We start from the raw sequence: 16,274 nt of genomic DNA on the forward strand, positions 1-16,274 counted from the left end.
ATTCTGCCTACTGCAGGTTTAAAGGCATAAAATTCCCCCAACTAAAGATTCAAACTTTTTCTCATTATAACAAATTTGACTGCTCAACAAAGAGCAAAAGTCATTTAGAGAAATTGATTTCTTGAGATTGATAGTGGATACGTGACGTCGAGCAAGAGTGAGCATCTCTGACACACTCGCCAGAACTGCATGTACGCTGTGTGAAAACCTTTTAGGGGATATGTTTTCACGGAAATGATAAACTCATTCAGGCTTTTAGCTGTTTGAGAGGACATTTCTGTTCACACATGTAACAGACCTTAAAACCGCAAAGCTGGAGAAAGTTGACTGCAGTTTTTCCGTAACACACCACAGATTCTGCTGCAGAGTGTGGGTTGGAAAAACCATAACAGCAGTAAATCTGAAATGACACCTTAAAGGTCATTGAAAAATAAAGGCATCCCATGGATCAATGTGATTCAAGTGGCCCCTTTTAAAGTTCAACACACACACACACACACACACACACACACACACACACACACACACACACACACACACACACGCACACACACACACGCACACGCACCCTCCCTCCCACTCTCACTTCCACTCATCAACCATATTTAATTAAATCTGTTTAATCTGCCTTGTCATTTATCACTTATATAAGATTTTCTCACCATGTTGTGCTCTGCTGTAATCTATTTTTTTCTATGCCACTCATATCTTTGTCATTCTGATGTTTGTTTGTTTTTTCTTTTGTTTGTTCTGAAGTGAGATGCTTTTATAGAAAGATTTTGATCTCAGCTGCAGATTTTGTAATTATATTCTCCTCTGCTTGTTGTCATCTTAAAATAATAGAATAATAATAACGAATGAGTATAAAGCCTGTCTACATCCAAGCTCACGAAAACTAATAATAATAGTAATAAAAAACAAACAAAGGCATTCATAATGCAGCTCGTTGCATGCATAGACAACTATATCTTGCATACAGTAAGATAATATAGATTTATGCTGTGTTTAAATGCCTTAAATCTGAAGGCTAAAAAATACTTTGTATTGCATATTTGTAAAATACTGTCAAAAAAATATATAATTCTACAAAATTACACCCCTGGAGAAAACGTTAGAAATAAAAGCTGAAGCCTTTTCCTGATTCCCTTCATTAAAGAAAAGAAAATCTGCTCCAGTCCGTACTTTTTGAAATGTCATCTTTGCATTTCAATGGAGGGGAATATCTCACCCCTGCACTCACCGTGAAGACATTTTCTTATAAAAAATGCATTTTTTATGTTCATGTTAGCATTCAAACTGTGGATAATAATCACAGGAGCTGCTCTGCCTCTTAGAAACTCGGTGGCAGCTGTATCGCCAGCCTGACTTCAGAGAAGCCACCTTAAGGAACTCATAAGAGATCCAACCATGATCCACAGTAAGAGCTGCAAATCCTCCACACATGCAAGGCAGGTTTTTGAGGATGCTTACATTATGCTGTGGTAGACTTTGTCCTACATCCGCTCCTTGTTTCCTTGCCTTCGTCTCATCTTTGATGCCTCCAGCCCCCTCTGATCCTGAAGAAAGCAGAGACCATAAATTAATGTGTTATTGCGGGCACATTTTTTCTAGATTACCCCTGTGACCCTAAAGTTAAAACATTAATATCCATTCATGAGGTCACAGCATAACTGCATTTTGAGTGCATCTTGCTTCCTTAATTTGATATAGCCTTAGAGAGACAGTTTAGATAAATATATTGTAACTAAGTTAATTTACTCAAACACTGAGTACAATTTTGACATACTTGTACTTTACTTGAGTATTTCTATTCTATGCTACTTTATACTTCTACTCCACTATTTCAGAGGAACACTACATTTATTTGACACATATAACTAGTTACTTTTTACAAAAAGAAGAAAATATGATATTCATATGATATGATATGATGCAGTACTATATTACTAATCTACTGAGTAGTATACATAGAATCTAAAATTGGCTTCACATTGACTCATTGATTAATTTATGTGTACTTTCAATGTATACCTCTGTATAATATCAATATTCTGTGCAATATCAATTTAGTGTAATTGTAATATTTCATATTTTATATGTGCAATAATGTGAATTCAACCATTCAGTCTGTCTATTATTATATTTTGCTTTTCTTTTTACAGTTTACTTATTTATTTAATCTTGTTTCTCTTTATTGTTGATGCTGTGAGACTAATAAAGAAATATCTAAATATCATATACATCAAAATGCTCTTATATGTATGTGTTACTGATAAAAAAAACAGAATAATATAATATTCTTTAATAATATAACATATTTAAAGGAGACGTTCTTCATTATGAGCATTTTCACTTTTGGTAATTTAAGTACATTTGCTGATATATAAATTTGTAGCAACTTATAGGCTATTTCAACCAACATATCAAGAAAAAGAAGACAGGGAAGAGAACAATTAACGTTAAAGCTGCTGCACTAAAACGCACCTAAAATCAGTTTAATTTCCCCTTTTACATCTCTATAACTTCGAAGCCAAACACGGAATATAATAAATAACCTAATATATATATATATATATATATATTTGATGTTTTTAATTTAAATATATTCGATTTAATATTTAAAATGACAACCCTTATATATGTATATACAGTATATATTTTAAATATTAAATATATAATATAATAAATAACCTTATATATTATATATATATATATGTATTTTGAATATTATATATATATATATATAATATATATATCTAAATATATTATATATATATATAATATACAAGCTGTATTTGGTGTTTTTAATTTAAATATATTCGATTTAATATTTAAAATGACAACCCTTATATATGTATATACAGTATATATTTTAAATATTAAATATATAATATAATATATAACCTTATATATTATATATATATATTATATATATGTATATGTATTTTGAATATTATATATATATATAATATATATATCTAAATATATTATATATATATATAATATACAAGCTGTATTTGGTGTTTTTAATTTAAATATATTCGATTTAATATTTAAAATGACAACCCTTATATATATATATAAGGGTTGTCATTTTAAATATTATATATAATATAATAAATAACCTAATATATTATATATATTATATATATTATGTATTATATTATATATATATATTATATATATTATGTATTATATACATGAATTATATATATTATATATATTATATTATACTGTCAAAAAGTGTATATATATATATATATATATGGGTTGTCATTTTAAATATTATATATATAATATAATAAATAACCTAATATATTATATATATATATATATATATATATATTATATATTATATTATAAATATTGTCAAAAAGTATATATATATAATATATATAAGGGTTGTAATTTTAAATATTAACTCTAATATATTTAATTAAAACAGTACACACAGCTGATGACAGTTTGAAAAGCTCCAGTTGACCTCCCGGGCAGCAGCATTGACCCCGGAAGTGTTTGGTGAACGGTTAAAAGCCAGTTGACGTCGCTAGCTAGCGTTAGCTCCTGTTAGCCGGTTCAGTCATTGTGCAGGATGGAGGTGACACGCAGAAGTAAGTAGACAGCCTCAAGTTACCCGCTCTAGCTTTACCTCGCTATACCCGTCGTGATAACGCAGAACAGACTAGTGAGCTGATATGTGTTTAAAACACACTACGAGTCTTTTATCGCTCACACTGTGCTGCTGCTAGCTGCGAGGCTAATGCTGGCTAGCACGCTCTCCTCACACAGATACAGATGTTAACACACTTCACCTCTGTTTCAGACTATAAAGACAGCTTAAACACGGTGTACAGCGCCATAGAGGAGGCGGACTTCCTCGCCATCGATGGAGAGTTTTCAGGTAACTGTGTTTGTAGAGTTAAAGCAGAGATTAACATTGAAGTAGTCAAAGCTGTGTGGATGAAATGTGACATGTGACATGTGTTGATGTGTGTTTTCAGGGATAAGCGATGGTCCTAATGTGAGTGCACTCACCAACGGGCTGGACACACCGGAGGAGAGATACACCAAGCTTAAAAAGGTGAGAAATGACTGCACAGCTTCATAAATGCATCCTGCTTTCCCTCCATATAGTCCAGTTTACTGTCATTTAAACGCATGCACTATCTGCTACCATCTGGGACTCTAACCACTGGTACACTTACTTTACACTATACATCCTATATACCACTTTATAGACTGCACATATTACATTTATGCATTGCACATACTACATTTATTTATTGATGGACTGCACACACTATGTTCACCCATTCACTCTGTATGTTTTATATCTCTATGATCATTTTTCTATTTCTCAGTTCAGTGATTCAGAGTGTCCTGCAGCACAGCCTGGCTCAGTAGTATATCTGTGAAACTTAAAACTAAACTTTATAGCCAAATCAATATCTGCTTGAAGATCATTGGCCAACCTGTAACAGCCTCCTTTCATGCAGCTCAAAACAAGAGCATGCTCAGACTTGCCAACAGCATCTCTTCTGATCCCTTACATGTTTGAAATGGGGAATACCAACTTCTGCCCTCCAAGAGGCGATTCAGAGTCCCTACATTTAACCGCATCAGGCTAAAGAAGGCTTTTGTCCATCAGTCCATCTTGTTGCTAAATAATAATTAATGTGCTGCTAAAGACATCTAAATCCAGAGGACATTTGGTAATGGGTTATGTATTAATAATGGTGATGTGTTTTGTTTTTTTGTCTGATGGGTCTTACTTGTCTGTCTATGGTAACAGTATGTCTATTGTATGTGTATTTTTTTCTCAAACTGAGCTGCCTATGGATGCAAAATGAATTTCAGTGCAAACTGACAATAAAGTTGTATTGTTTTTGTATACCTTTACCTGTGTTTCACTCTGTTTGCTGATGTTGCTGCTTTGACACCTGAATTTCCCTCTGGGGATTAATAATATCTTATCTTATCTAAACTCTCTCCCTTTGTGTCCCACTCAGCACTCCATGGACTTTCTGCTGTTCCAGTTTGGATTATGTACATTCAAGTACGACCAGACAAAGTCAAAGTGAGTCATATCTGCTTCACAAATGCATCACTTTAGATCTGATATTGATATTTGGTGACAAATTAGGAAGTACTATCTCCCAAAGAACTCCCCAACACTGGTATGTATCTACCCAATTTAAATATAACATTTGAAGACCAAATTGGTTCATTGTCAGGTACATAGGGGAATAAGCCGATTTATTGTGAGTTATCAGTTTTTGGACTCTGTACCTGGACAAAATAAATGTGTGTTTTCACACTGACAAATAACAATATTCTTTATACCATCTCCCAATTTAATCAAGGTTTAAAGACTGGAGGCTCCCAGGACCTCCAGGCTTACTGTGTGCTAATTTTTTTGCAAATATGCAACACTAATGGGAGCCTTAGGTGGTTACTGCTTTATTTATAAAAAAAAAAAAAAAAATGACTTGCTCCCGCACACACTTTTCTCTGCTTTATTAGTCAACGTTTCAGTCAACAAGGACATTCATCAGGACATTAAGTTAAGTAATGTTTAATGTCCCGATGAAGGTCCTTGTTGACCGAAACGTTGACTAGTAAAGCAGAGAAAAGTGAGTGCGAGAGCAAGTAATTTTTTTGAAAAAGTACATATTGGAGGGTATCTACTTCCAGCACCACAAACAATTTTGAGAATGTGCATGTTTTCCTCTCCTTGAATGTTCCTGCTTTGTTACCAGATCTTGAGGCCCAGATGGTCCCGGTGTCAAAATCTAGCCTTGACCAATCGTTTATTCAAATTCAGACTTTTATGATGATTATTTCTAATTTATGTGTTTTAATCAAATCAATCCGCAGCAAATCAGGGCCAGGTATGATTTTAGCGTAGAAAAATCGTGGGGTTAATAGCAGCTCATTTTTGCCCCGTAATCCAGCCGACTAAGTCTTGATGTTAAACACATTTTATCATCTATTTGAATTTCAATTTAAAATGGTCCAAACTAGCGCTGCTCCCTCTTAGTCGATTAGTTAACTAATTGGCCGTTTTGGTCTTAGTCGACCAAGATTTCTTGAGTTAATTACTCTTTTTTTTATGCTTTTCATTTCTTTTTCCTTATTTGTTGAGAAACTCAGATTTGTTGATTAAATTAACTAAATCGATTAGTCCACAAAATCATATGAGTGTTCGTTGACGAAGGATTTCTTTAGTCGAGGACAGCCCTAGTCCAAACAAGTAACAGTTTACAGAGATTTCCCCCAATGCCGTCGATGCATTTTATTCAAAAACATTTGCCAACTAGATGAAGATAATGGAAGTGATCCATCTTTTGTGTGACTTGCACGCAGGTAATTTTAATAAACTCCCAGCAGCTGGAATGATTTCACTAATCTTCATTTTTCTGTGTCCTGTCTTCCCATCTCTGCAGATATATCACAAAGCCTTTTAATTTTTATATATTCCCCAAACCGTTCAACAGGACGTCCCCTGACCTAAAGTTCATCTGTCAAGTAAGTCAGCGTTGCTGCTCAGGGTCATTTGGTTGGATCGCTTCAGTGTGAACTGAGATAAATTAGTTTTAATAGTGACAATGATTTGGATGCTTTAAAAATTGTTACTGTAAAAAGATGACACATCTGTTGTTTTTTTGAAAGTTGTGAAAATGGAAATCGTCTTTGTCATTTCAGAGTTCCAGTATTGACTTCTTGGCCAGTCAGGGATTTGACTTCAACAAGGTGTTCTGTCATGGTGAGTACCCCAGAGAGTGACCGTGACATACCCTTTTTGTCATGATGTGTAGTGCTTGGGACCAAACCTCTATATTTGACTATTAAGAAAGAGATTATAGCACCTCATATTAAACTTTTATGGAAAGTCGTAGTGAATGCATGGTCAGTTTCTTTATCAATCTTAGATTATTATCTCTTGGTTTTTAAATGAAAATCTTGTTCTAAACTATTTTAAACATTACCCAGCTTCAGTGTTGGGTTAGGAATCATCTGTCTTACTGGACAGCTGGTTCCATACTCTTGCTCTTCACTTAGACTTGTGATACTGGTCCTTTTTGCTAGACTGGATCCAGACTTCTGAATCTCTGAAATGGCAATTCAGTCTGATTATTAGGCTAGACTTTGCGTGACTTTTACAGTCTGATGGTCAGTCTTTATTCAACGCTATGGTGTCTGCTGTAGATGGAGGCAAGGGTTGCACAATTAATCAAAATTGTATCTAAATCACAATATGGTCTACCGCAATTTTCAAATCGCAGGAGGTGCAATATTTAAGGCAAAATGTGTTTCAAAATACCATTTTAAATTAAATATTGTGGTGCTGCAGAGATCTCATGGCCTACACATCATATTCTACAGACTTAAGAAAAACCTCTTTGTTTGGTACAGATCCCTGCAAAAATCACACAATAATCATTTTAATATTTTTCAATGAAAATGAGAATAAGGATGTTAAAATGATTATTCCCTCAAATAACGCAAATTGCATTGCAATCACAATATCAATCAAAATAATCAGAATTAGCTATTTTTTCAAAATGGTTCATCCTTAGTAGAGGGTTATGCTGTCGCTTACATTCACTCCTCCGAAAATGTAACTACACATAAAAGCTATGCAGGTTTAGTGGAGCCTGCAAAAGCTGTTATTGTTGTTCACTTGTATTTCCCATTTTTTATTTTCCCAAAGCTGGTGAGGTTCTTGAGTGTTTGTTTTTTTTTATGCAAGAAAACTGCTGCTCAACAAATTGCGTTCTCATCTTGCAGTGTTCATTGCAGTCGTCTGTAGGACAGTGAATGTGTTGAGCCACCATAGAGCTTCGGGTCACTAGGAAGACGTAAAATTGTGACTTGTCTGGTTTTCAAAGGAATCCCATACCTAAACCAAGAAGAGGAAGCCCAGCTGAGGGAGCAGACGGAGGAGCGGAGAAATCAACATGCTAACGGTGTCGGGACGCCATCCTTCATCTCCCCATCCTCCAAAGGCCCTGCACACGTACCTGAGGAACACAAAGACTTCATCAACAGGGTGATGTAAGTGTTACAGTACATATGGAGTACTTTTTGTGTGTAAAACATGTTCACTTCAGGCAATAATGGGGCTCTTGTTTCAGACTACGAGCTGTGGGTGCTAACAGGGTTGTGTATGATGTTTTGCATGGTGGTAGCAGCTTAGTTGTTTCACACTAATATGAGCAGGCTGAGGTGGCTTACCCCCTGGTTACCTTTCCTTGGGGGTATGTTTTGGGCATGGCTGACTGGAAGGAGACCCCATCATTTACCCAGGATTTGCTGGAGCCCATTTCCCTCTGGACAAAAAACCCAATAACACCCACCAACATGTGGCTTTTGCCTTCAGTGGGAAATGTTACAGCATTCATTCCCAGAACAAATGACTCTGCAGTAGTCACAGCTATTTATCGGCACCTGCTTCTATCGACAGTGATGGAAACATGACACCCGGATGGACACGCTAATTTTCTGGTGTGCTGCTCATTGAAATTAATATAATAAATAAAATCAACAGGGATTTGGACAATTTTTTAATATACAAAACATACACTTAATATCCTCCCCTCAAAGCCACCAGACTCCAGTCGGATAACAATAATCTTACCTTGCTGATCATTGTAAAACCTCATTCAAACTTCACCGTCTTTGTTAGTCTTTCTATTGTTCCAACAATCCCCAGCTGTGGTTTGAGAGACCGAATAAGTAACCGATATAAGAAAAGAAGTAACCACTGTAACATTTTCACTGTTTATTAACCCTGCTTCTGCAGTGGGCTTCTGGGAGAAAAAAGGTCACTGCAGCGGTACGGCATACTTGCAATGAGAATGGATTTTTGCGTGTTTAAACCTGCATATATGGGCTAATTTTGGTGGGAAAAGGGTATAGGAGTCACATGGGAGGGACCTTACCTCTTAGTTGGCTTTGGCATAACTGTCACTTCTACTGTTTTCCTTACAGAGGGAAGGTTGAAGCCCTCTTCACTAACTCTGAGAAGACAATTGACTTGGATCCATGTACCGGGTAATCTAGCCCTTCTCTCAAAATACCACACCTACTCTAAATTTGTATTTATCATGTACATTTTGTATTTTTCTATTATTTATACTTGTATTTCCTTAACAGGTTTCAGAGAAAGCTGATATACCAGACACTGAACTGGAAGTGAGTAATCTTTAACACTCCTTTACCGCAATTATTGTTGTTGTTTTTTGTGTTGGATTGAAGGAGATTAAGATTGGTCTTTTTTTCCACAGGTTTCCCAAGGGGCTTCATGTGGAAACTGTGGAAACAGAAAAGGTAAGAGCACATTTTATGTCAACCAATTTGGCCTTTTTGTTTTTGTTTGGAATATGTAAAATATTGATTGTAAGTTGTGTATGTGTGCAGAAGGAGCGATTCATCCAGATCAGCAGAGTAGATGACGAGGAGAGGAAGAGGAGGGAGCAGCAGAAACAGGAGAGAGAGCAGGTCAGTCTGGGGTTCAAGATGGACATTTAAATGAAAGTGTCACATTCTTGTCTTAATTGTGCGGAATATACTGAACATAGGAAAACATAAAGATACACTATGCTTTTATTAAATCTAATATTTTTGCCCCACACTTCTCTATCTCCAACAGGAGGAGCTAAATGATGCTGTTGGCTTCTCCAGGGTCGTCCACGCCATCTCTAAATCTGTGAGTCAACTTTTTTTCAAACTGGAAATCAGCTCCAAGTCGTTGAATTGTATTTTACCTGAATTACTTGACAGTTGGAATACATTTCTAATGTTTAATTGCACTAACCTCTTACAAAGGCCTTACTATTAATTTAGCTGTGTGTAACATGACAGCAAGCGAGCGTCCGACTATCGCTTAACATTGGACGCTCTCCGTCCACACTGAATCCATTAAATATGCACTTCTGTTACGTCATGTAAACAAACCATGTACCTACCAGCTGTGTAGCTTTTTCAACGCGAGCACTAATCTTTCTGTTGCCAATTCAAGTTTTTTCTTTTGTTTAAATATTTTGTTTTTGGAAAATCTAACCCATTTCATCTCACACTCTCAGGGTAAACTCGTGGTTGGCCACAACATGCTGTTGGATGTGATGCACACCATTCACCAGTTCTACTGCCCTCTGCCAGAGGTAAAATCTAAGATATGGAGCCTTTTTCGGCTTCCTGAAATGGCAGTTTATTGCTCAGTAATGTGATTTATGAATGATTTATGCTTTTTTTTTTTTTTTTTTCAGGATCTTCAAGACTTCAAAGAGGTCACAATGTGTGTCTTCCCAAGGTAATATCCCTCTGCTTTGCTAAACGTGGATACTTGTCATCACAACAGATGCTTTTCTGTACTTTCTGTTGTTCAATCAACACATTAATGGTTATCTATCCACTTGCAGAATTCTGGACACAAAGTTGATGGCCACCACTCAGCCTTTTAAGGTAAAGGATCTCAGCGCTGTAGAATACCAGCGACACCAATTTGTTAGTGATTGAGATATTTAGATTTAAAAAATGTTCAAGTTGTATTACTGGTCAGAGCAGCAAGCAAACAAGTAGCTCTAAAGTACATCCCAACATTTTATTCTAGATTTTGTCTTTTAATATATTTTGATAATATCTAAAACGGATGAGTTTTATTTTACGTTTGTGTTTCAGGAGCTGATCAATAACACGTCTCTGGCAGAGTTGGAGAAGCAGGTGAAGGAAAGCCCCTTCAAGTCACCACAAGTTGGTAAGTAAATACGCTAATATTTGTGTGAACCACTCTCAACCTACAAAATCCTGCCGACACCTTTTTGTTATCTTTGTACGGTTCACTATCAGAAACGGCAGAGGGGTTCCACAGTTATGACACAGCCCAGGAGCAGCTCCACGAGGCCGGGTACGATGCCTACATCACTGGCCTCTGTTTCGTCTCGATGGCCAACTACCTGGGTAATGCACACAGTCACACCGATCCTTTTTGTAAAGAAAACAATGACTAGATACCTGTTGTTTAACATGGTCTGCTCAACACTCTCTTTACAGGCTCTTTCTTGACTCCCCCTAAAGCGTACATCTCTGCTCACTCCAAACTAGTTGAGCCTTTCTTCAACAAGTAAGAGATGCACTTGGATTTACTGTATTTTTATTTTTTATTAACTGCTAAAAACATTTTTAATAGATGCATATAATACTTCTGATTTTTGTTCTCAAGGCTTTTCCTGATGAGGATAATAGATATTCCCTACCTCAACATCACAGGACCAGATTGTGAGTATGATAATGTAGCACAGCAGAGCTACTGTATATGTCAGGATTGTTGCATTGACTACATGCCTGGAAATTGACAAAATTGAAGTAGTAGCACCATAGAGCAATGTTTTTACGAGTAGGTCCCTGTTTTGTTTGTATTGTGCACAACAATCCACATTCCTGCCACCAGATTAGTGGCAAAGAAACAATACAAAAGCAGTGAAGAAGAGCAGCAAACACGGAAGTAAACTTCACAATTTTAGAATATGTTTAAAAATCTGCTTTTCAAATGTTATAAGGAAGGAAATGCACTCATGTTTTTCAGGCACCAAAGGATGTAGATGTGCCTTTTGGTGGGAGACAAAATGTTTACCACGAAGGGCAGGAAAATACCAAAACAAAGTCAAAGGCCATACTATTAAACTTAGCTGTGTATAACATGACAGCAAGCGAGCATCCGACTATCGCTTAACATTGGACGCTCTCCGTCCACACTGAATCCATTAAATATGCACTTCTGTTACGTCATGTAAACAAACCATGTACCTATGAGCTGTGTAGCGCTTTCAACGCGAGCGACAGGAATAAATAGAAACAGAGCGTCCAACAAATGTTCAGCTCAAAATGGTGCGCTGTGCAGCGTTGCTCGCAGCCAGTGAGGTCATTCCAATAGAAAACAATGCAATCAAGTGATTTTGTCGCTGATGCTCGCTCGCGTCACATTCAGTTAGGACACAGTGTTAGCCTGCCAGGGCTTTAAACCAGCCACTTAACTTCAGCGTTTGATTTCCTTGACTACTATCACCACTTCTCCACCTCAACTGTTGCTGTTGTTCCTACAGTGCAACCTAAAAGAGACCATGTCCTGTATGTCACCTTCCCAAAAGAATGGAAGACCAGTGACCTCTACCAGCTCTTTAGTGCCTTTGGTAAGACATGATTTTTCCTGTATAATTCTGCTTGCACACAGGTATGACCCATTGTTTATCACTCACTTTCTACCTCCTGTTATCCACTCAGGAAACATCCAGGTTTCCTGGATCAACGACATGTCAGCATTTGTGTCACTAAGTCAGACGGACCAGGTACAGATAGGTGAGTTTCTCAAACACACACACACACACACCAGGCTGGATAAAAAGTGTTGCTGCAATCTGTTAACGTCTTTGTCTCGTCACGCAGCTATGAACACCAGCCGCTATGCAGAGAGCTACAGGATCCAGACGTATGCAGAGTACATCCAGGGTAAGCAGCAGGACAAGGAGAAGCTCGGCCCGACGCCCAAATCTTGGGGAGAGGACGGCTGGGTGAAACCTCACTACACCTCCGCTTCTTCTGTTAGTTTTGGATATCACAGGTAAACGTGCGCTGCTGATATGCGTTTTGCATTTTCAACATAACATACCGTGCATTTACCTCTCGCCTTGGGAGGTTTTGCAGGTGTCCACAGTTTTCTATTTACATTGATGCCTGTTTTTTGTTGTTGTAGGGGTTTGAGGAAACGCAGCATCAGTCCCGTTCTCGGAGAGCAGGGGATCGGAGACAATCAAGTTACAGACGGCTGGAGCCACTACTCGTACCCGGATGGCACCGGCAGCAAGAAGATGAAAACTGATGGTGTGTGTGAACGCTGCAGTGTGGTAACATGCAGCCAAGAAAAGTAGTTGGCAGAGATACAGCGTTGCCCTGAGAGAGAGAGGGAAGGTGGCATTGTGAATAATCATCACAACTGTTGAGATTAACTATCCAGGAACTCTGGGTAATTTGTTGAACATCAGATAGATTTTATGCTACCTGCTGCAGAATGGACAGGTCAGATGCACATATTTCCTCTGGATAGTTTTGCATTTCATTTCAAAGAGGGGAAAAACAGAAAATGCAAAGTAATTTAAATTATGCATATATCTTATTTTTTGGTATGAACATTAAATAACAGTAACAAGTATATTTGGTGGATTCATTTGTATCTGATATTGTAATTTGAGTCGTAAATGATGGCATTTTTATGGGATCAAGTTATTGACAAAGAAACCATAATGGAAAATTTACATGTAATTTCCCCCCATATGTCCTGGTTTTAAAACCCTACCAGCATTGAGTGTATCCCTCCTAATTTTATGTTAAAGTGTGTCTATATGCTGTATAAGGAGGTCTAATTAAGGCTCTCATTCACTGGTCGTCATTGTGTTTCCCAGACAAAAGCGGACACGCAAATGCAGAAGCTATCGAGAGCAAGACCTCAGAAGGATGGCTAAAGACGGCGTAAGTAAAAATGGAGGCGATCGTTGATGCTGTCTCTTTTATTCTATTTGCTGCAAGTCAAGTCTCTAAACGGTTGCTGTGCCCTGCAGAGATGCATCGGACTCAGCGGGGTCAAGTCCAGTCCCGGGTGATAAGGAGGAGGAAAGTCCTGCAGGCAATGATGCTGAGGGGACGGTCACCTGGCAACAAGCTCCGACGGTCCCCGGGAGGAAAGGTCAAAAGAGCAAGAAAAAGAAGTCTGAAGGTGCGTTTGTCAGTGTGAGGGCGTATACACACTTTGAATGACAGTTCAACACTTAATAAGAGGGTTGATGTCTAAAATCATCTTTCATCATATTTATATGTTTTAGTTAGTTCATGTTTTGATTCATAATATGTAAAGAAATAATGGCCACAATCAGCAGGACTGAGGCGAAGCGTACAGCTAACTCACTTCCTGTTTGCATCACCCAAAGCATGAAGGGAACCGTAGTGTCAAAACTCGTATCCCAAATAAAAATAAGACAAAACAATACTGTTTTTAAATTCATGAATATTAAGTTGATATGTGTACATGTCAACGGATTATCAACTTTAAAATTTGTTTCCACTGCCCCCAGTTTGCCAGAAACTCAGTTATTGCAGGTTTAATCTTGATTTGTTAAAAACAATCAATACATTTTTTTTATTTGTTTTAGATTAGTAAGGTTCAGAATGTCCCCTCAACATGGTTCTAATGTCGAAGCGACCTTGGCACTCGTGGCGATCCATTCATATACAGAACAGATGTTTGTGATGTGTTGAAAACATGTGGACATGCAGGCAAAACTGAAACAACTTGACATTGTGCAAAGCAAGAACATGTATAGTACCATTGACACGTGGAATGATGGCATTTCTGAGTAGCACCTTATCCTGAAAAAAAATAATAATCATGTTTTCTACACGATTATAACGTTTCAGGCGGGAAGAAATTCTTTTGTAACATAAGTCAACATGTCACAGAATATGTTGACTGATTGGCTGCGTGTCCTCTCTGGCTGTACTATGCTGCTAAAAGTTAAAACTTTTCCCAACTTTTGGTTGGCCGCACTTTGCTGCAGAGTCAAAGGGCTGCAGCAGCTTTTCATAGACATTGCAAGGCAGCTGCTCTGGTGTGAATGCGGCGATATGTTATCTGCAACCGTCAGCCAAACAACCGGCGATTGCAGATATATTCTCACAGGTTTTAGCGCTGTGGCAGCTGTCCGCTGAGCTGCGGCTTTCATTCGTTTTTTGGAGGCAGACCATTAAATTGGCAAAAGAAAAATTAAAATCACCCCAAAAAAAAACAACCGTCAATGTACTCAGCCAATCACCAATAGCTGATATGTTTGTCCAATCGCCCAACCCTATAGACTGTACCAAGACTTGTAAACAAAGGGAATCAAAACTGAGCAAAAAGCCCTGGGTTCAAGAGATTAAATGTACCATTGTTAAGATTTCAGTATAACTTGCAAATCAAGATACTGGAAGCTGCAGTTCTTGTTCTCATCTTTACCGGTCTGTCCCCTCTCCTTGTACAGGGGCTGAATCTACAACATCGCTGTTTGAGGTGCCAGAAGTCTGGTAGCGAGAGGTGAGGAGTGGAGAGGCCACTGTCCCACAATGAGCTCCTGCTTAAGAGTCTCTTCCTAAGCACTTGGGTCGCTCTCCTGTAAGGTTGTACATCACTGGGAGTGGTGCACGCCCTAAATTCATTCGTTCACTCAGCAGCTGTGGAATCCGTGTCCAAAGCTACCAGCCAAGCCTCTTGACTGGACTATTGAAAGGGAGAACACAAGCCATAACGACAGCTGCCATATTTTGATCTTATATCAGAGGAGCAGGCAACTCTTCTGGGTAAACACACACACACACACACACACACACGCGCTCTTCACTAGAATCTTAAAATCTTTAACTCCAGAAATGTTGATTTATTCTGTGTTCAGACTGGAATCTGCCACCACAGCCATGCTGTCACATTGAAATGATTTTAAATGGCCCCGTCACCTCCAAACAGTCTTATATTTTGTGAGCGAGTTGTGTGCGAGTTTGTGCATGTGAGGGAGATGTACATTTTCTCCTGTCTTTGTATCCCTGTGAATCCGTTTTCATAAAATACCACCGGACAGGTTCTGTAGTTTACAACGTCTGGGTTATTTAGTTATTTTTAATGCAGTCAAATATTTTTTTTCTTTTTCCATTTTAAAACGAGTTCTATCAACTTCCCCAGTTTTATCAAAACTATATAAGCTTATCAATGATAATGTGATGTTTATTATTGGTGGCATTTTGATCCTTTGAGAGGTACTTGTTTTCGTTTTGTACAGTTTTTCTTTACTTTTTGTGTTTTGTAACTGTGTCAATCTGCAACATTGTCAAAGTATGTTTTAATGCAAAAGGTGTAAACGTTAAGAAGACGTATACATTTTTGTATAAGATAAAGTTTAAAAATACTTAAAATATTTCCTTGGAAAGGGAAAAAAATTAAAGAATGTTTCTTAGTATCTTTTGTTTTCTGTCTTTTCTGTTCCCAAACTCACCTCCGTTGACCTGAGGGGCATTTGCCAAACATTGTCATTACACTGTACATGGCACACTTAAAGCACAATTTTTTTGCTTTAAAAAATCTAGCCCGTGACGGGAGACTTTGACCAATCGTGGGTCTCAGAGAGAGCGTTCCTATTGGCTGTGCTCCGGTCATGTGACCGGAACTTGGCGTTCCTCCACCAGATTTCACAATGGCA

The 16,274-nt window shown here is 37.7% G+C and overlaps 1 protein-coding gene across 1 annotated transcript; it reads left to right on the forward strand.

The window, feature by feature from the left end:
- The first annotated feature begins 3,477 nt into the window (after window positions 1-3,477).
- Window positions 3,478-16,034, forward strand: parn (poly(A)-specific ribonuclease (deadenylation nuclease)). Its single transcript, XM_074629737.1, has 26 exons — window positions 3,478-3,611; window positions 3,824-3,901; window positions 4,002-4,081; window positions 5,010-5,077; window positions 6,447-6,528; window positions 6,706-6,766; window positions 7,893-8,058; window positions 8,995-9,057; window positions 9,160-9,198; window positions 9,291-9,333; window positions 9,424-9,504; window positions 9,656-9,712; window positions 10,089-10,166; window positions 10,272-10,315; window positions 10,425-10,467; window positions 10,684-10,759; window positions 10,852-10,962; window positions 11,056-11,125; window positions 11,225-11,280; window positions 12,105-12,191; window positions 12,283-12,357; window positions 12,445-12,619; window positions 12,752-12,879; window positions 13,458-13,524; window positions 13,614-13,768; window positions 15,069-16,034. The coding sequence occupies exons 1-26, from the start codon at window positions 3,593-3,595 to the stop codon at window positions 15,113-15,115; spliced, it is 2,049 nt and encodes a 682-aa protein (XP_074485838.1). The 5' UTR covers window positions 3,478-3,592; the 3' UTR covers window positions 15,116-16,034.
- The last annotated feature ends 240 nt before the right edge of the window (window positions 16,035-16,274 follow it).

This window comes from Sebastes fasciatus, chromosome 3, assembly GCF_043250625.1.
Source record: "Sebastes fasciatus isolate fSebFas1 chromosome 3, fSebFas1.pri, whole genome shotgun sequence".
NCBI classification, from domain to species: Eukaryota; Metazoa; Chordata; class Actinopteri; order Perciformes; family Sebastidae; genus Sebastes; species Sebastes fasciatus.